This window comes from Cordyceps javanica, chromosome 3, assembly GCF_051103115.1.
Source record: "Cordyceps javanica chromosome 3, complete sequence".
Lineage (NCBI taxonomy): Eukaryota > Fungi > Ascomycota > Sordariomycetes > Hypocreales > Cordycipitaceae > Cordyceps > Cordyceps javanica.
The window spans coordinates 427,974-447,935 of record NC_139297.1 but is presented as its reverse complement, the minus strand read 5'-3'; the positions used below and the strand labels follow the sequence as shown (position 1 = coordinate 447,935).

At 54.4% G+C, this 19,962-nt stretch overlaps 7 protein-coding genes across 7 annotated transcripts; 3 read left to right on the top strand and 4 right to left on the bottom strand.

Moving 5' to 3' along the window:
• Positions 1–1,111: 1,111 nt before the first annotated feature.
• On the bottom strand, positions 1,112–1,996 carry V2A60_004367 (SAP domain-containing protein; the record flags this gene model as incomplete). Its single annotated transcript, XM_083255687.1, has 2 exons — positions 1,112–1,716; positions 1,849–1,996. The coding sequence occupies 2 exons, from the start codon at positions 1,994–1,996 to the stop codon at positions 1,112–1,114; spliced, it is 753 nt and encodes a 250-aa protein (XP_083111813.1).
• Positions 1,997–3,189: 1,193 nt separating this feature from the next.
• Positions 3,190–5,071, top strand: V2A60_004366 (Metallo-dependent phosphatase-like protein; the record flags this gene model as incomplete). The annotated part of the gene is made up of 4 exons (XM_083255686.1): positions 3,190–3,204; positions 3,266–4,105; positions 4,162–4,688; positions 4,750–5,071. The coding sequence occupies 4 exons, from the start codon at positions 3,190–3,192 to the stop codon at positions 5,069–5,071; spliced, it is 1,704 nt and encodes a 567-aa protein (XP_083111812.1).
• Positions 5,072–5,774: 703 nt separating this feature from the next.
• Positions 5,775–9,438, bottom strand: V2A60_004365 (uncharacterized protein; the record flags this gene model as incomplete). The annotated part of the gene is made up of 4 exons (XM_083255685.1): positions 5,775–7,336; positions 7,389–8,375; positions 8,427–9,235; positions 9,314–9,438. The coding sequence occupies 4 exons, from the start codon at positions 9,436–9,438 to the stop codon at positions 5,775–5,777; spliced, it is 3,483 nt and encodes a 1,160-aa protein (XP_083111811.1).
• A 1,144-nt stretch (positions 9,439–10,582) lies between these two features.
• On the bottom strand, positions 10,583–11,500 carry V2A60_004364 (uncharacterized protein; the record flags this gene model as incomplete). Its single annotated transcript, XM_083255684.1, has 1 exon — positions 10,583–11,500. The coding sequence occupies one exon, from the start codon at positions 11,498–11,500 to the stop codon at positions 10,583–10,585; it is 918 nt and encodes a 305-aa protein (XP_083111810.1).
• A 2,041-nt stretch (positions 11,501–13,541) lies between these two features.
• On the top strand, positions 13,542–14,651 carry V2A60_004363 (nucleosome assembly protein; the record flags this gene model as incomplete). The annotated part of the gene is made up of 3 exons (XM_083255683.1): positions 13,542–13,629; positions 13,712–14,452; positions 14,542–14,651. The coding sequence occupies 3 exons, from the start codon at positions 13,542–13,544 to the stop codon at positions 14,649–14,651; spliced, it is 939 nt and encodes a 312-aa protein (XP_083111809.1).
• Positions 14,652–14,985: 334 nt separating this feature from the next.
• Positions 14,986–16,579, bottom strand: V2A60_004362 (CRAL-TRIO domain-containing protein; the record flags this gene model as incomplete). Its single annotated transcript, XM_083255682.1, has 3 exons — positions 14,986–15,476; positions 15,565–15,706; positions 15,785–16,579. The coding sequence occupies 3 exons, from the start codon at positions 16,577–16,579 to the stop codon at positions 14,986–14,988; spliced, it is 1,428 nt and encodes a 475-aa protein (XP_083111808.1).
• Positions 16,580–18,957: 2,378 nt separating this feature from the next.
• V2A60_004361 (uncharacterized protein) lies at positions 18,958–19,740 on the top strand (the record flags this gene model as incomplete). The annotated part of the gene is made up of 1 exon (XM_083255681.1): positions 18,958–19,740. The coding sequence occupies one exon, from the start codon at positions 18,958–18,960 to the stop codon at positions 19,738–19,740; it is 783 nt and encodes a 260-aa protein (XP_083111807.1).
• Between the last annotated feature and the right edge of the window lie 222 nt (positions 19,741–19,962).

Sequence of the window (19,962 nt, the reverse complement as noted above, 5' to 3'; positions counted from 1 at the left end):
TAACTGGCCACAAATTATAGTTCGCCAAGACTACTCGACTTCAGAGGTCGCCACGGTTTTGCGTTGACATATCGTTCGAAGCAACATAACCGTGATTGATGACTGCGAACTCGATACTGCGCCGAGTCTTGTTTTGGGCTACCCTCGGCGCGTACCGCTCGCATCTCATTTGCCGAAGGATCGACTCAGCTGGCTCCAGGAACGCTAAGCTACCGGAATCACATCGGGGGCTTGGATGGCACATCTGGTCGTCAAGGAGCGACCACCGTGGTCATTTTTTATTGTGCTCGGCTTCCATGTATGGCATGTGTGTGCCAAGACGTGATCGCTCGCAACACTAGCTGGGCAGATTTTGTAATGTAAATATACCGTTTGAAGGTTTGCACGGCACTCATTTGGGAACCCGTGGCGTGTCGCATTCAGCTCCATCTTAACTCCGATCCTTGCCCTGGTCACCGTAGTGGGTGGTGGGTAAGGCATGCAGCCATCCTGTGTAATGAAAATGGTATACGGTTTGACTTGCACGGTAGTAAGACAATCTATGCAGTTGATTAATTCTCATATTACACCGCATACAGCCGAGATGAGATGTAGGCCTCGATTGAGGACTGCTGGGAAAGTTGGGCACCAATGAGCCATGCAGTACGACTGAACTATTGGAAACGTATGCAGGTCTGCCCGAGATTTCATCGATTCTTTATCTCGTAAAAACCACTTGGGGAATGGTTTCCGTAAAAGTCTCGACCCTGGCGGAGGCTCTGCATTGCAGGGTGGTGACTGCAAAACCATATTTGTAGTTTGCAGATTACTATTCAAAAGTCATTGAACGCCCACCCTCCTAATTTATCAGTATTCCTTGGGCAGCAGCCAGGTTCCGACGGGCTCGAATCTTTACGACTATACAAACGTTGGCGCATTCAAAGCGCCGTTGCGAGAACGTAGACGCAGCTGAGATGGCAGGCGGATTCACTCGGTATATGGCCAAGCCCAGTGGCCAAATCCGAAATGGCTCAATTCGCATCATGTCGCTTTCACTGAAGATATCTTTGGCGAATTTTTACTTGTTTTTTGTGCTTTTCGAATCTATTCTCTCACTATTCTAGACAGTCGATTAAGCAGTAGCGAATCGAGCAGCGCGCTTCTCGGCCTTGGCCTTCTCACTCGGGTCATCCAGAATGCCCGAGCCCTTTGCTCGGGCGTCACCACGGCCGCCGCCGCCGCCGCCGCCACCCTGACGCCCGTTGCGGCCGTCGCGGCCGTCGCGGCGATCATTTCCTCTGCGATCTGTGCTCTGGCGTTTACCGGGACGCTGGCCGTCCTGTTGCTGGCCGCGCCCGCGTTTCATAGAACGCTCCGGCAGAGCGGCATCGAGGCCAGAGACGTCGTTGTCCTCGAGCCCGAACCGCTTGGTGCGTTCGGCACGCTTCTTAGCATCTTCGTCGTCCTCCTCGATGCCGAAGCGCTTCGCGCGGTCGGCGCGCTTCTTGGCTTCCTCTTCCGCGGTCGAGGAAGAGAGGCCCATGGCAAACGAGGGAGCGGGCGCCGCGGGCTCAGCGGCCGTAGCAGCACCGCCCTCAGCAGGTGCGGCTGCGTCCGCAGCAGCATCCTTGGGCGTGGCATCGGTGGCGGGGGCAGGCTCTGTCGTAGTAGCCGGGGCTGCGGCGGCAGGTTTCGCGCCTTCGTCGTCGCTATAGGTGATTTCATCATCTTTGCCAGCTGTATGAACATGTTAGTTCAGCATCACATTTGCGGCGCGAACGCGTCATGAGATGCCGTGATGGCGGCGCACAAGATCGACCGCCGGCCTGTAGCCGTTTTTTCTTTGGTGTATCGCGCGATCCAACGTACCAGGTTTGGCCTCAGGTTCGCCAGCAGGTTTGCTGTCCTCCTCTTGAAGACGAGCAATCAAATCAGCCTTGTTTCCCGTCAGGGGAAGCTTGCGCTCAGCCAAGAGCTTTTTCAACTCTGGCACCTTCATAGAAGCGTAGTCGGCCATGGCGACGATGATTGTCGATATGCTGTGGTTCGTGAAGAAGGGTGTTGCGGTCGCGAGACGAGGGAGCGCGCAGGCGCCGTTGGTGGAAAGCGGCGCTGGTCGGGTTGCGCGTGGCCGCCGGGATCAAGAAAATATCAGCTACTGCGAACGTGTGTGTATGCGCTTCGATGGATCGTGGAGTGAGCAACGCGCAGGTATGGATGATGCTGAGCAGGATTGGTGATGGGTTGAGATGGATCAAGATGTCGCGCGCGCGCGTTGCTATGAAGCTACCCCAGTCGCCCAGCGAGCTGACGCTGGCGGCGCTGGGTGGATACAAGCCGCCTCACGAAAATTAAGCCAATCAATAAGTACCTACCTGTCCGGCAGCGCGCCGATGCACAACAAAGTATGGACAAGTACTCCGTACACAAGCCTCATACCAATAAAAAAAACATTTCAAGAACGAGTATTCCGTTCTGTATTGGTTGTTGGTGTACGGATTACATTTACAAAGCTGCGCCCTCGTACAACAGGCAGCCATAAGCTCAACCAGACATTGCAGCTGAATCTGAAATATATACAATATGGTGACATTAAATACTGCCGACACCCCAAGCTAACAAGGCAACTGCTCCATTTCAAGGAGTTATAAGTGAATGTAGGTATTGGCGGATACGCTCGGAAATTTCACAAATACTCAGTAGCTCAATTCCGTGTTTCTGGAGGCACGATGCTGAAGCTCGAATATCAACCTCACTATAGCCCCTATATAGGGGCCATTGCCACCCCACCGTAGGTCGAATCTGGCCCAATGGAGCAGCCTCCTGTTTTTCTAAGGAGGTGGGAGGCTTGCGCTTGCGGGCTTGCGGTAGCCCGAAGGGTCCGTCCAAGTTACAACCTCGAAATTCCACGGCGCACGACTGAACCCGTTTCAACATCCCATCTCCCTGGCCACTCTCGCATTCTCTAATTTTTTCGCATTGTCATCGCTCGCTGCTCACCTCGTACAAACAACCGCTCCGACCTTGTGAGACGGACGTCTCTACCACGATGCTATAGTTGAGCTCGGACGCAGCCTATCAGTCCTTTCACACGAGATCGCCACCCGTAACGGCGTCTCGCGGCAATCGCATTTGCTGTACAGTGACGGCAATAGTGACGGCACATTTTCTTATTCCGCCTGCGTCTCAATATCGCAACTTCATCACAACATGACGCGGCGTATTGTGAGCCTTCCGCGCCCCATCGATACCCCCCGAAGCGTCAGCAACTGACTGTCCTCGACAGGTTCGCAATTTAATACAGCTGACCGCAGCGGCAGTGTTTACTGTCCTGGTTGTGCTCTTTCTCGACCGGAGCTACAGAGTCTTGCCGGCGTCGCTACACAACTACCTACCGACACACCACCCTGGCCATGTCGTCACCGACGTGACGCTGGTGACATGCTCGACTGTCAACCCGCTCTCGAAATGCGACCTCGACCCCAACAAGTGGCATCGCATCGACAAGGAGCTTTTCCTCGGCCGAGCGTGGACTACCAAAGCTTACCTTTTCGTTAGCCGCAAACACGAGGAGGAGTTGACGGAGAAGGACTACGTTGTCGTCGATTTAAAAGTCGGCCCGTTGAGGCCCGAAGACGAAAAGCCAGATTCGCATGCGGCCTGGGAGTCGCGACCCGGCGGGATCTGGGTCAAACGCACCTCGAAGAAAGTGTCAAGTGACTCGGATGAAGCCATTACAAATGTTGATGTCCTCTTTGGCGACGATGCTGTCGAGGCCCGCGACGGCTGGGCCATCCGAGGTACACCGCTTCAAATAGACTCGAGCGGCACCTTCCACTCTGCGCACGTCACCGTCCGTCGCGGTGCACCGGTTGAGCTAAAGAAACCGAAGCCTCGCATCCCGGACAGTGGTAAATTCAAGATTCTCCAGATTGCCGATCTCCACCTGAGCACAGGCGTTGGCCAGTGCCGCGACGTGTTTCCCGAGCTTGCCAAAGGCGAGAAGTGCGAGGCTGACCCCAGAACACTGGAATTCGTTGACAAGATGATTGATGAAGAAAAGCCCGACTTTGTAGTTCTCAGCGGTGATCAAGTCAACGGCGAAACGGCGCCTGATCCTCAATCCGTAAGTTCATTTGCACGTGTCAAGAGACAACATCAAGACTAAACAGCGAATGCTAGGCCATTTTCAAAATTGCACTTAAGCTAAAGGAACGTAAGCTTCCCTACGCTGCCATCTTTGGCAATCACGACGACGCGCAGGCCATGGGCCGCGAGGCGCAAATGGCCATCATGGAATCTCTCCCATACTCGCTCGCCACCGCTGGACCGGCCGAAGTTGACGGTGTCGGCAACTATTACATTGAAGTACTTGGCCGCGGAAGCACTGACCACTCTGCCATTACCATTTACTTTTTCGACACGCATTCCTACTCGCCCAATGAGAGGAAGTTCCCTGGCTACGACTGGGTCAAGCCCAGTCAGATTGAGTGGTTCAATAAGACTGCCGACCGTCTTGTCAAGCCTCACTCCGAGTACACCCATCAGCACATGGACATTGCCTTTATTCACATTCCCATCACCGAGTACGCCGACTTCAACCAGACCTGGGTCGGCCAGTGGCGCGAAGGTGTGACCGCACCTGTATACAACCCTGGCTTCGGCGATGCCCTCGTTGACAAGGGCATCCTCATGGTCAGTGCAGGGCAGTACGTATCCCCTTTCCGCTGCTCCCTTTCGCCGTCCTCCATGTAGCTTACATGCTTCCAGTGACCACTGCAACGACTACTGCATCCTTTCTACAAAGGGCGAGCGCCGCGACCCGGCCATGTGGATGTGCTACGCCGGCGGCGTCGGCTTCGGCGGCTACGCGGGCTACGGCGGTTACTTTCGCCGCGTGCGCCTATACGAGGTCGATGTCAACGCAGCCCGCATCCTCACATGGAAGCGTGTCGAGGCGGGCCCCAACATCACAGCCCGCATCGACCAGCAAATAATCGTCGATGCCGGAAGGGCCTACCCCGCGCCTCTGCCCCCGGCCCCTCCCCCGGCCGCCGAGACGGAGCGTCCGGTGGATATTGCCGGCTCATGACGTAGATGAGCAGAGAGAAAAAAAAAGAAGAGAAGAGAAATATAAAAAAAAACGACTTGAAAATTGCATTTGCAGTTGGAAGAGGCAGATTGGGTGAGCATAGTCAAGTTTGAACGTTGGTTCAGCCTTTTTCTCACCTATGGTTGAACCGGGAGTAGGATTGGCTTTTGAAAGCTGGTTTTGTATACATGACTGCGCTCTCTTTCTGATCCAGCCATTTCTTCTTCCTCTTTCTTCTTTCTCTGCCTTTTCCTTGTTCCAAAATCATTTCACAGGTATCGACGGCCAACAATTCCCCCTCTTGGTTTCTGACGGCGTTTTTTGGGATTTGTGATGACCTGGAGTTTTTTCTGTTTCTTTGTTATTCTTTCATCTTTTTTCCAGGATTTGCAGAGACAGATGAGGAAGATGGTTGGTGCATAACTCAAATTTCTACAGTTCCAGATTACATATCTACGTATATTCATGCCTGTCTGTGGCGACTGTGGTAAGTAGTAGTAGCATGGTCACATCTGCCTGCAGTGGAATGAGCAACACGGATGAGCAAGCAGCGATTTTTTTTTATACATCTTCTTCCCCTTCTCTTATTGCAGTGATTAAAAGTGTAGTGCCACCTTACTAGTGCTTGTCACCCAGAGCGTCATTTTCATTTAGGTCCTGCGTGCCTGCTAGAATGGAATCATGTGTCAAAACTCCCTCGCGGCTAGGTTTGCACGGTACCTCGTCGCCTGCTCTCGTGTAACAGGGCGGTCACAGCCGGAATCTTCTCTGCACGCTCCGCTTCGAAAAAGACATTCACCTCGTACATCTGGACCACGTCCGAGACCGTCATCATCAGGCTCTCCTCCGAGTACAAGTCTCGCGCCGCCTTTTTGATGCCCACCACTTCGAGGTACAGCCGTTCCGCATCCCGAAAGGCGCGCTGGCGCGTGGCGTCGTGCAGCACAGCTCCGCGCGCCTCGGCGGCGTGCTGCTCGGCGCTGGCATTATGGCTTGACCGCCGCCGCCGGCGTGATGGCAGCGAGCGCATCGTCGGCGACGACGACGACGACGATGACTTGGCCGCCGCGCGCAGGGAAGCGAGCCGCTCCTGGAGGAACCGGCCCTGCAGGTGCAGGCTGCGGGCCATGTTCTCCATGGTGAGGACACAGTCGGGGTGGGCGCGGCCAAGGGTGGGGGAGAGCATGTCGAGCGCCTTCTTGTACTTGGCCTGCGCGGCAGGGTACCGAGCTAGCAGGTCGTCAATCTCGGCGAGGCTCTGGATGGCGAGAGCTGTGCGCGGGTGCTTGAGGCCCAGGCAGCGGGTCTTGATGTCGATGGACTGCGTCAAGAGCGCCTCGGCCTCGTCAACGGCGAAGACCTCTCTCGACATCTCGGCCAGGTCGTCGAGCGAGCCGAGCGTCATGGGGTGACCGTGGCCAAAGATGTTTTGGTACGAAGTATACACGCGGCGGTAGAGGACGTGAGCGTCTTGCACCCTGCCCATGCGGCGCAAGGTGTGGGCGAGCATCTGGATGGTGCCGACAGTTTCGGCGTGGACCGGTCCGAGGGCTTCTTCCTGCTCGTGCTCGAGGACCTCAAACTGGTCCTCGGCCTCGCTGAACTCGCCGCGTGCGACATTCGCAGTGGCCTTGGCCAGGGCAACACGGAAGCTGAGTGCTTCGTCGACAGATTCCAAGTGAAGGGTGGTGAGAACTTTGATACTTTGATCCGTCTGGCCGCATTGTTCTAGCAGTTGACTCAGGGAAAGAGACGTCTGGATCTTCTCCAGGGGTTCCATAGAGTCGGCGTGTTGGAGGGCCAGCTTAAAGCAACCAATGGCTTGAGCAACAGCACCTTGCGTCATGCACACATTCCCAAGCACATGCCACGAAACGCTTTCTAGCTCAGGGCGCTCCTCCAAGGCAGGTGAGCAGTCATCAAAGCAGGCCTTTGCGTGTGGTGCCATGGCACGGCCAAATGTGTGTACCTCTCTCAGGGTAGATGATGCATCGCTCGCTTTGCGCACGCCATTGACACAGACATTGCAAGCAAGCCACGCATGCTCCGCTCTGTCATCTTCCGCGAGATTATTGCGCACAAATTCGCGAGCATCCGCGTCCATCATGAAGAATGTCGTCGACGTGGAGCTCGTTGACGTGGGTGAAGATGACGCATCAGACGCAGAAGAAGGTTGCGAAGAGTCACTAGTGTAGACAGGATACATAAATTGCTGCTCAATGAGATGTTCCAGCACATCATCAAGACGCTTCTCCGTTTGAAGCGCTTTTTCATAGTCAGTTCACGTACTCATTGTTAGGGATTCGCGTCAACTCACATTTAAGCTCTCCAGCTGATTTGTTGAAATGTGGAGGTATGCAATCAGCATCTTGTAGAGATCTGAGAAAAAGCGATGCGGGAATTGGAGATGACGAAAGCAAGGCGCTGATGCGCAAAATGAGGCTGCTCGCAGGGTGTTGGTCGATTGTAGAGCCGAAGACTCTCGGGTGTGGCGTGGTCGCATGGATACGCTCATAGTCCGAGACGAGTGTCTTCTTCATACGGAGAGTCGACGCAGCCTGCGCTATGCTGGCGGGGTGAAAGTCCAGCCTCTGGGTCAGTTTCTTGGCCGCTGCTAATTTCTCACCCTTCTCAAAGGTCAGACAACCAGTGCCAGTGCTGAGCAACTCCAGAGCTTGATTTTCACTCATAGGCTGTACAGCTACCTTGCTGCCCCAAGTACAGGCCTTCTCCTCTTTGGAAGTCAAGATCACTCGGCCAGACAGCGTGAGAGGGATGAAATCTTGCACATTATATATCGGCTCGACCCCATCAAAGACGATGAGCCACTGGCTGTTGTCTGGCTGCATGAGCCAGTCCTTGACGGCTTGCACGACAGACATGACGCGCTTCTTGTCAAGATGCAGAATACTTTTCGTGTAAACCATTTCAGAGACACCCATCAGACCAAGGCGTTCTTCGACCTTGTCACGCGACATTTTGCCCAAGTAGTACGTGACAATATTGTTGGCAAAGTCCAGATAACTGCCTGCGGCCGTCTCCCAGGATTCGGCCCACACCCAAAAGACAAAAGATATATCATTTCGATGAAGCTTGGTGTAGTGTTTTGCAAGGGTTGTCTTCCCAAACCCAGACTTGCCCCACAGATGGGCGAAGCGAAAGGAGACTGATCCTCGTTTCGGGCCGGGATTAAAAATGCTGTTTATGTTCTGCATGATGTCATCACGAGGGACGATGCATTCGGGTTCATTTGGCACTTGATAGGGCACCGAATAACCCAAATGGCGAAAGTCGATGAGCCGAACTTCGGGGGCATTAGCAGAGCGATCAGGTTACGAACCAACCTCTCACTTACGATTCGTCACATCAGCTGCCTTTCTCTTTGCGTCCATGAAGCCAGACTTGATGCCTGTGCTTACCATCTCGCGGAACCTGTCGATGAATGACGCGTAATTCGCATCGCGGCCCTCGAAGCCGATGAGGTCCGAATGCGAGGCGACCAGGCCGATCTGGGCGCCGTCCGAGCCCGTCATGGAATGCTTCTTCTCCACGACGAAGCTCCCGTCCGACGTCTTGGTCTCGTAGAAGGCGATCCTCGGCAAGTTGGCGGCGACGCATTTGAAGGCGCTCATCTGCCACTCGAGCCACTGGAGGTCGTCCGGGCGGACCCGCATCGGCGACGCGCCGTCTTTGTCGGGGCCCGACGTCCTGCGAATGACGTGCGCCAGCGGGGAGGGCGACGAGGGGCGGCCCGGGGCGATGGTGCCGAAGAAGGCGACGCCGCAGGTGGACAGCTCGACCTCGCGGAGGAGCGGGTCGGTGGCCTCGGCGGAGAGGATCAGGGCCCGCTTGACGAACCAGCCGCCGAGGCTGTGGGCGATGAAGAAGAGCGGGCGGCGCGAGGTGCCGTCGCGCCGGCGCAGGGCGCCGAGGCTCCCGTTCAGGCTCAGGGCGCCGCCGTCGAGCAGGTGGCAGACGATGTAGCGGTAGCCGCCGTCGCCGGCGGAGTAGTTGTACGTCATGATGCGGGCGCGGGGCATGTCCGCGCCGAGGAGCTCCTCGAGCCAGGGCCGGGACGAGCCGGACCTGGGATCCCGCGTGGTCCAGGCCCGGAAGCCCTGGTCGCCGAGGCCATGGACGGCAACGATGCTTTGCCGTCGCGGTCTGTGTTAGCGAGGTCGGGTTTCTCGGATAGCTACCGTGCCGCCGCCGGGGGGGGGGATGTCACACGGCCGTACTCACTCAATCTCGGCCTGCGAAGGATCCAGCACGACATGAAGGCCGGGTCTGTCGCCGCCACGGCGCCGTGAGACGGATCCTTTGACGCGGTGTATGAAGCCCCTCAGCGGTTCGAGGGCGTCCGCCATTTTTTGTAAGACGGTCCTATTCTCTGCTTGTTTCGATGGGGAGCGTGTGTCGACGACGACTTTGGTTCAGAGCAGGGTCCCAGCATCTAGATGTGCAAGGTGCGGCAGCGGTAGGAATGAAGCACCCCCGAGGAGACGTATAGGGCTGCAGGAATATATATATACATGGCATTTTTTTTTTCGGGGTGATTCACGAGCAGGCTGAGCAGAAGAGATCCCTCTCCTCCCCCCCCCCCCCCGGTAGGCCAGCTGGCTAGGGTGAAGAGAAAAGCCTGGCGCGTACTCCGTACAGTGGCTGCACCAGGTGGCCGCATGTGCATCCTGTCAGGCGGCACCAGCTCTAGGCCGGGCTGGTGGTATGTCGCGTTACTGGTCCGCTGGCAAAAGGTGGGTATTACACTTGGTAGTTGGTGAAGTATTTTGGTATATAGTATCCGTAGTTCGACATGATACAAGTAGGCGTGCGTCAAGGGTCAGTGTCAGTTGATGTGTTTCGCGAAGCGCCGGAGAATTTATTTATGGAAGTGCGCCTCGGTATCCAGGCAGAGTTTATTGCCACCTTGGACTTTATATTTTCTTTATCCGAATTGTTCTTGGTGCTCAGGACAAGACCCTTCGCGGGGGCCGTTTTGGTGCTGCAGGGTAAATGACTACACATGACGTTGCCCTTTGCAAGAAAAGAAGTCGTCGTCTTATTAATTATACAAGACTTTTTTTTTTGTTTTGACTCGTGTCAATGGTTGGTGTTAATAATAATTCGCTCTTCCTCAGTACTGCTACTACGTCCATCATCTTATTTCTGTTGTCCACTTGTTGTCGTCATTAACCTACTGAACTTGGTGAATCTGATGATGCCAATGATTCGTATAACCTCAGCACCATGTCTTTTTTTTTTTTTTTTTTTTTTTTTTTTTTTTCATCTTTTGTCATTGTATTCTATTCATTCCGGTTCCTCCCACGCTCTCACAAGTTCACAAGTATAAGAAATACAGACTCCAGGAAACTGCGTAACAATGCTCGCAAATAAATAATGCCACCAAGACAAAGAAACATGGTATCACGACTAATAATAAAGCAAACGCCTACATAGAAAGGGGGTGCCGCCCACCCACCCCACCAGCCGGTACACTCATGCCTCGCCACTCTACCCAACAACTTCAACATCAAAGTTGAGCTCCCGCACAATGGCCTCATCAAGCAGGGACCCAGTCGATCTCCGCGCCATCGAAGCGGTGTCCTGCTCCGACGCGGCCGCCATCATGGCGGCCGCGGGGACCGAGCCTAGGAAGGGCTCGACCTGACCGGGGACAGGCCCGTCCTTGATCTCGGGCCAGTAGTCGGAGCCGTCGTGCACGGAGAAGCCGTGCTTCTGGCCGAGGAGCATGGCGCGCAGCTTGGCGCGCTTGCCCGTCAGCTTCTCGAGGCGGACCAGGCGGTACCCTATGAAGACAATCATCTCCTCGTCGTACGTGACAGAGGAGCCCTTCTCGCGGGCGACGTGGAAGCTCGCCTCGGCGCCGACGTCGACGCCCACCAGGCTGGGGTCCAGGGGCACCTTGACCCCCGCGCCGGCGCCGGCGCCCCTCTCGCGGCTCTCCGTCGTCTCCAGGTTGGCGACGGTGACGATGTCGGTGACGAAGTAGCCCTGGTCGTGGTTGCTGCGCAGCAGCGCAAAGAGCTCGTCGTAGTACTGCTTGTTGCGGAGCAGCGCCTTGAACTTCTCGCCGGGCGAGTCCATGTGCCACATGCGCGCCACGGTCGCGACGTTGGCGGCCTTGTTGGCCTGCGCGCGCTGGGCAAAGAACTGCATGATGTCGTTGAACGAGGCCGACACGCGGGCGTCCTTGATGCGGTTCTGCCAAAAGGCGACGTTGCGCATGCGCACGGGCTTGGGGTCCAGGTCCATGACCATCTCCTTGGGGAGCTTCTCCGTCTGGTAGGGTATGTGTCGCTCGGTGGGCAGGTTGGGGTACTTGACGACGCTGCCGATGAGCTTGTCACGGTACTCGGCGGCGTCGAGTCGCGGCTGCACGAGCCAGAGGGGCTTGATGTCGTGCGACATGACGGATTGCTGCCTTGTCCGGGCTTTGCGTGTTGCTGTTGCTGCTGTTGCTGTTGTTGCTGTTCTTTTTTGATTTGCTGGGATTTGTACAATTCTTGTTTTGTGGTGATTTCCGTCGAGGATGCGCGAGCAGAGACCTTTTGTTATATAGTCTCAGCTGATTACTTTTTTTTGTTGTAATAGTTTGAAATTTTGCACAAAAGTGAGGGAAGCTCTAGTTGCCTAGAATATACAAGCTGTCTGTGAACAATGTGAGATTGAATGGGTGGCGCAAAGCGGCAACCAGTCATATGCGTGCTGCGCCACCAAATCTCGTCCCGTTTTGGCCTAGGAGATCAGCCTTGCGCAGCCCCCATGTGTGGCTTGGTCAGGGCGCTCGTTGCTCGAGATTTTGAATGACTACCCAGATTTCTTCACTGATTGACTCGGTATTGCCATTCTACTCTGTTCGAATTTCTGGCTTTTCTTATTTCTTCGAATGCTTATACGTCTTTCTTACACAAGCTTTCGTTAACCAATTAATGGTATCCGTGACAGGACCGTCTTCGGTACACCCCGACGGTCATCGCGGCCGTCAGAAATGAAGAATGAAGACGAGAAGATGAAGCAAAAGACCTGTACGGAGTAATGCTTGTGGATTCCACCATTCATGCATGAATTTGCACCCCTCTGCCCCTCTTCATGTAGATACGATGACGGAATTTATTCTCTTGGCATAATTGCCGTCCGAACATGTCCACCCCCGAAGCCTGGGTCTACGATACATGCCTTGACAAATTAATGTTGACGCTAAATTTGATAGATGTATGGCGCTGAGATGGTATGCTTGATTTTTAAACGGACATTTGAGCCTAAATGTTGCCTTGGCAGACTAGCAGTGACAGTCTTCAGTCTCGGCCCAAGGCCGTGGAGACGACACTTATGGCGGCATCGACTGAACTCTGGCATTGCGGCTGTGTGCTGTTTTGATCTTGTTGCACGTGGAAAGCATATCGGCCACTTGGTAGGTTATAATGTGCGCTAACAAGTGCTCAAACACAAGTTGACAGCGTATACCAGTATAAGTGCAGGCAGAGATGGGAGGGAGTGGAGCGTGATATGAATCAGTGGCGCTTTGGTGTCGGGCGGGTTCTGGGGCAAATGGGGCACAAGAGAGAAGTTTCTCGAGCTAACTACTGCCTTTGTTGGGTGTTGGTATGATGCGACGCGAGATGGATGGCTACCAACCGTCACAGTCTCGCCAAGGATATTTCAACAAGAGAATGACCGGTCGAGACTCGACTGCCACTCTCTTCCTAGTTAGTGGCGGGCATCATACTTGTCGCCGCTCTGTTCAAGTGCTCAAAAGTACCAAAGTACGGAGGCAAGCACCTACTTCCTGTTATCAGGTTATCCAAGGTACCTACTAAGCCAGGCTTGATACCTTAGGTACCTACTGTAGGCAGGAAGTACGAATAGCTTACCTGAGTAACCCTACCTGACGTGCCGACCTGGGTAGGTCCGGGTATTACAGCGCATCTTCCCAGTCTCGGGACCCCTAAAAACTAGCAAAACGCCCCAAAACAAGGCTCGTCTCCTCCCAAGCAGCCCCCAGGGCGTCTGCCCGCCCGCCAATGACATCAGCGCTGCCCCTCAATGCCACCCCGCCGGCCCGCCTCGTTAGGCAGGTACCCACATCACCCTAGCTTCGGTTGCCTGCAGAGACGGGGAGAAAAAAAAATTAGACCGGGGAAAAGAACGTACCAGTAAAAGAGGGAAAAAAAAAGTTGTTCACCGACTGCCACCTTTTCGACGCCGCAGGTGTAAAACTCGGCCCGCCAACCAGAGGCGTCCATATCCACTTGTTGTTTATGTCATGAAGAGGAGTAAAACAAGTCCCAAGGGAAAATTTTTATTCTGCTGCTTGGCTGGTGGCTTTTAAAAGTTGAGCGAGTCCGCTGTCTGCCCTCTCCTCCAATCTCTCTCCCCCTCCATCATCACACTTCTCTCTCTCTCTCTCTCTGTCTTTTTGTATACTCCAAACCCGCAGCATTCCTACACAATGTCGGACGACAAGATGGAAATTCCCGTCTCCTACAGCAAGCTCCAGGAGCTTGAGGATGACTTTGAGGAAGTCGAGGTTGAGCTTCGTACGTTTCCCCAACAAGCGAAATAATGATAATAATAAAGGTATAAATCACCATCGTCGACTAACACAACATACACACATAGTCCGCCACCAGGCCAAGCTCACTGGTGATCTCTATGAGAAGCGCGCCAAGGTCATTGCCGAAATCCCCAACTTCTGGCCCCTCGTCCTCGAGCAGTCCCCCTCGGACATTGACGAGTACATTCAGCCCACCGACTCGGCCGTGCTCCTCAACTCCCTCACCGATCTCTCCGTCGACCGCTTCGAGCTCGCCTCGGGCGGCGACCCCCGCAGCATCTCCATCACCTTTACCTTTTCCGAGAACGAGTACTTCTCCGACAAGACGCTCGAGAAGAAGTTTTGGTGGCGCTGCGCCAAGGACGGCTGGGCCGGCCTCGTCTCGGAGCCCGTCAAGATCAACTGGAAGTCCAAGGACAAGGACCTGACCCAGGGCATGCTCGACCTCGTCTGCCAGCTCCGCGCCGCCGAGCAGGCCGCCGGCAAGAAGCTCGACGACGACGCCGAGCCCAAGAAGTCCCTGATTGCCCAGATGGAGTCGAGCGGCGGCATCGGCGGCGTCTCCTTCTTCGCCTGGTTCGGCTTCTGCGGCCGCAACATCTCCGCCGAGGAGTCCAAGGAGGCCTTCAAGGAGGAGCAGGCCAAGCGCCAGAAGCGCAAGGCCGGCGAGGAGGTCCCCGAGGACGACGAGGACGAGGATGACGACGACGACGACGACGAGTACGAGACGGAAATCTTCCCCACCGCCGACGACGTCGCCGTCTGCATCGCCGAGGATGTCTGGCCCAACGCCATCAAGTACTTTAGTGAGTTTGCCACAATTTCTTTTTCGCCCCAAAGGCTCGAGCAACACGGGAGAAGGGAAAATAATGATGCTAACGGTCAGATCTTTTAGTCACCGCCATGGAGCAAGATGCCCTCTCCGACATTGACTTTGAAGAGTCTGACGAGGAGATGGAGGAGGCTGACGGCGAAGAGCACGCCTCCAAGAAGCGCAAGGCGTAGAGGATCTGCCGCGATTCTTGATTGCAAAAGGAAACGAGTATTTGCAACGCAAAATATAATGATGTTGGTTTAAAATTGATGCCCCTTTTTTTGTTTTGGTCAGATACCCGTGTGCTAGGACACACACACACACACGGTCCAAACACAGATAGAATAAAGAATACACGCTGCTGCTACGAATACAGTAATTGAGTGCGATTCCTGCAGTGTTGAAAAGACAAAGACGATGACTAAAGTGAGCAAAAAAAACCATCTCTAGATGAGTCTATATAAATGGAACATGGCTTCATTTACTCTGTTTCATTTAATACATACATTACGTCTCTCACGCACCCTAGGCCGCACCGGCCTTGGCCTTGAGCTCGTCCTGCGTCCGCTTGGCCGCTGACCAGTCGATCTTGCCGCGGCCCTGGAAGACGCCGAGGCGGTCGTACAGCGAGCGGGCGCGCAGGTACGGGTCGAGGTCCCAGAAGTTGTCCGCGAGCTGCTGGGCGACGGCGTCGCGCTCCTCCTGGACCCTGGCAACGGCCGCCTTGTCGCCGCCGGGTCCGGCGGCGCTGATCCACGCGCGCGTCTTGTCCTCGAAGACGGCGACGAGATCCCTGCGGCGCTGCTGCAGCGTGTCGCGCGTCGCCGTGTCCTCCATCTTGGCGTTCTCGCCGTCGGCGGGCGGGACGTACTCGTACTCCCACGGGTTGGTGCCGCCGAGGTCGCTCACCAGCTGCTCCGGCGCAATGTACTCGGCAATCTCCTTGGGCCCGTTGGTGAAGTGCACCTTGGAGGCGACGACGGGGTCTAGCCAGCGCTCGATGATGCGGTAGATGCCTGGAAGGGGGGGGGGCAGAGGTGATTAGTATATGAGAGAGGGGGAGACGGAGAAGAGATGTGAGAGATGTGAGAGATGATGACGTACCGCCGAATCCCCATGGTGCGTTGTGGACCAGGATGCAGCCCAGAGACTCTGGGTAGTTGGCCTCGAAGCACTGAACCAAAAACTTGACGGGAACATAGTCCATGTTGGACAGAGAAAAGCCCGTCAGGTCAAAAACAATTGTCTAAGAAGCCAAGTTTGTCAGTTTTTTTTTCTTTCTCAAATACACCTCAGACCCCCCGGATTTTCCTGCATCACTTACACCCATCTCCTGGGGCGCCTGCAGCGACAGCCGCGCCAGCTCGATGCTGTAGACGGTAAACTTTTCGAGGGCCTCGACGCTCTGGTCGGCGGCGCGGTGGCGCGCGGCGCGGATGTAGTTGACGGGCCGGCCGTCGCGGTCGACGCCGTGGAGGAAGCCCTTTGCCCAGCGCATCTGGTTGAGGAAGTCCTTGCCGAGGGCCTGCTCGCGGGAGCCGGCGGCGGCGTGGGCCTCGCGCTCGAGCGCGACGCCCTCGCCCTCGCGCATGAGGACGCGGTCGACCTGCATCGTCTCGGTGCGCCAGCGGAGCGACTTGGCGAGCATGACGACGGCGCGCATCACGTTCCACTTGCGCGCGCGCAGGAACCGCAGCGCCAGCGTGTCCGGGTGCTCGTGCTTGACCGACTCGACAATGAGCGTCCGCGCCGTCTCGGGCGTGTACACGTCCAGCGCCTCCACCACCACCTTGAGCAGCTCCTCCCGGTTCGGCTCGTCCTCGGGCACCAGCCTCTGCAGCTCCTTGACGCAGTTGGGGAACTTGGGGTGCGTCAGCTCCGCCGGCCCCTTCTTCTTGCCAAAGAAGCCCCAGCCGCCGCCGCCACCCCCGGCGGCCTTGGTGGGCGTTTCGGGGACGTCTTCGCCGTTGGCTTTTTTCTCCTCGTGGATGCGCGCCTCCGTCTCGTACAGCTCAAGCACTTGAAAGGCAAACGACCACAGCTGGCGCAGCTTGTCTTCCTGCTCGTCTGTCAGGTTGCCGAGATGACCCGGCGCGATCTGTTGGCCGTTTTGCGACATGGCTACTGTGTAGTTTTGTTTCCCTTTGGTGTTTGCTTGGGGATGTGGTAAAGGAGGGAGGGGAAGCGAGTTGGTTGTTGGCTGTGTGAGCCGGTTCTTGTCCAAGGTAAGCCGGGTTACCGCAAGCTGTATGCCAAGTCTATTTTCGCAAAAACTCGTATCAATTCAACAAAAGGCCAATTCGAAAAGGCAGTCTTGTGCTAGAACGAGGAGACAGGGAATACAAAGGGGAAGAAAAGTAAAAGGGCCAATGAGCAAGGTTTAATACCCGTATTAGATTACCTACCCTCCTCTCCGCGTCACATGTGGCTCGTGACAATGGCTTTCTTTAGCGAATAATGAGCACGTCACCAAAATTCCCACAAGGCTAAGCCTCTTTCCGGGTACAGAGCACGTTCATGCAAGCCCTGGTTATGCAGGTTGCTCCTCCGTGTCCGCTCAAACCTTACCCGGCCACGTATGGGCCATGTCACCTATGTGCCCGTGCCTAGGGACAACTTCTCGACCCCGCGTTCCAGCGCCGCACTAGAACATCATTTGGGTCAGGTTTACCCCGCATCATTGTTGGCCCTTTGGGAGTTTTTCTCAGTTTCCCCTGAAGTTGGCCGTGCCCCCTTGTTGTGGCTGCACTTTCGACAAACTTTCTCGACCAGTCCACATACGTGGGGGGAACAGGGCTTGGTAGGTTCGAGTCTTGCCACATGCAAACAGCAGCGGACGCGGAGTCATCAACGCCGCTGCTGGCGCTCTTGCTGCCGGTCCAAAATGTGCATTCGTTTCCTTCTCCAATGTGCCGATGTGTGGAGGCCGGTGCTGGTGCCCCTGCGCACGGGGGTGGCGTTGCCATGTGTTGACGCTGTGGTAACTATGCTGACGCTGTGGTTACTATGCGATAAGGAAAAAGGCCCCATAAGATCGAACTGTCCGGGGTTGCGCGCACAGTGATCGGCGTCTCGGACAGCCGGTTACCTCGGCACACTGGTCGTCCTGGCCGCACTACGGATTACAGGCTTTAAAAAAGTTGTTCCTTGTATTACCGCAGTAAGGGGGGACCTGCATCATTGCATAGACAGAGCCAGATGCGATTGAGACAACGCGCGTTCAGGGACAACAGGGAATAATATATGACAAAGAACTGCCGACGCTGAATTTCTTTCTACCGAGGCATCAAGTTCGAGAGACTGACTACGTTGCCGCATATGCGATACAAATTACTCCGTAGTGACTGAACCAACCAACGGGCGCGCCCAGTGTCTCACAAACCGTCGGTGACTTGGCCTATCTGATAAATCCCCCACCAACAGCGGTTGATAGGCCAAAAAGAGGGAGAAAATTGACTCGCAGACGAAAGGAGGCCTCTCCTATGAAGATGACTTTATATGTAATCATTTGCTCTACATTATAAACAACGTTAAATCATAGGCTCTCCAATTATAGCCTATCTCAGGTCGGCTATGGCTCATCTCAGCTTCGGCTGCAGGCCCTCGGCTGTCTGGCCCGAAGATGCTCACAACAGACCAATGTACTGCTACTACGCGCCCAAGAATCATGTTGTTTCGAGTATAACTCGAAAGAAAACCGGTTCGGCTTTATTTTGACCATACTCGTCGCATGAATGCCAAGTTTGGATGACAACCCTGGCCCAGCAAGAACGAATCAGCCAATCGAAGTTGGCGCATTTTAGTAGCTCACTGCAAAGTCTCAACCGTAAAAATAAACAAGTCATTTAACATCTTTATATCCGCAGTAGTCATAGACTTTCGAAATATTCCAAGGTTATTTTATTCTACGAAGCTTCACGCGATATTATGTACCTACTTTTGCTCCGTGACCTAAAATCACTTGTTATACGGTGAGAGAGCAAAAGTATAGTACATACTAAGTAGAGTGCGGTTCATACTTACCTCTCCATGTAAAATGAACCAGACCGACAGGATGAGGTTGTACCAAGAGTCCTCCAGCCTATAATAGCTGTTCCACTACAGGCAGAGAGATAGGGTAACTACATAGTTACGCGCTCTATTTCACACTCAAAATTGATATCTTGGAACGCTTAGTAGGGTAATAAAATATAACATCTTTAGATACTTATTCTCTTATAAATAAATCTATAATGAAATAATTGTTTATACATATTTATAGATAATTAACTAAGAAATACTCTTATATATGGGCAGTCTCCGTATTTTGGGCACGCTGAGGCCATCCTTTACAACGATATCGGTTAAATGCAGCGCCCCACCTGAGGGCCCAAAAAGACCCACCTGACCCCTCCAAAGCTTTACAACCATCAGACCCTCAAGCTCCGCGACAACACCATTCCTACTTCTACCCTTTCCCTCCAGCGTCGTCTGATATTCGAAGCTTCACGGCAAGAAATGGCTAAACTACAGATACCCTCACGTGAAGTCATCGAATCTCTTTTCACAGTGGATAGAACCAGTTCCCACGGCTTGGATTATAGCGACCAGATTTGGGTAAAGTACGGCTTGACAGTGAGGTTGACAGAAGCCGCGATGCAACAATACGTACATGAGCATGCCGATCCTCGCGTCGTCCGCGTTCCCAAAGTCTTTGATGCCTTTACAATAGCTCGGCCGAAAGGTGGATCTGTGACATACATTGTCATGGAGAATATCAAGGACGATGATTTTGCGGCATACGGCAAGTGGCATCCGCAGGTAGCGGAACAGGCATTAGAGCGAATCGCAGACGCAGTCCGTCATATCTGGAACATCCCGCTACCACCCAATGCCACCATCGGGCCGTTGGGACAGCAGAGACCAGTGGACAGATTCTTCTCTGATTGTGGGTCGGACCGCTGTTTCAACAATGTTATAGAACTAGAAGATTGGATAAACACCAAGTTGGAAAAGGGAAGCTACCCTGATCGCGTTATACTGCAAGGAGAGCGACTTTCCATATGCCATTGCGATCTTACCCAATTCAACATCAAGATGGGTGAGCCAATCGCTATTATTGACTGGGGCTTCGCCGGCATCTATCCTCGCGCTTTTGAAGAATTTGCTTTGCTTCACCAATTTAATCTCAGAGGCCGGAATTTTGCGAAAGCGTTACACAGACAACTTTTCGGACCAAAGCTGTCTAAACATATGCGGGCACTGGCTCTCGCGGCAAGATTTCACGCGTTCAGCTGCTAGTGAGTTCTGAAATCTGAGTAGGTCTGTCGGTAGACGACGCTGTTCGACTTGCCGACGAAGCTCAGTGGCGTCAGCATACTAGGTAATATATCCTCTTAATTCCGGCTGCAAGCCATGCGGCAATTCACCAACGTAGCCGCCCGAAATAGCTCCAGCTCTCGGGTATTTGAAGTCCACATAAATGCATATCAGGAAGACCTATGGACCGAATTGCCATTGCTT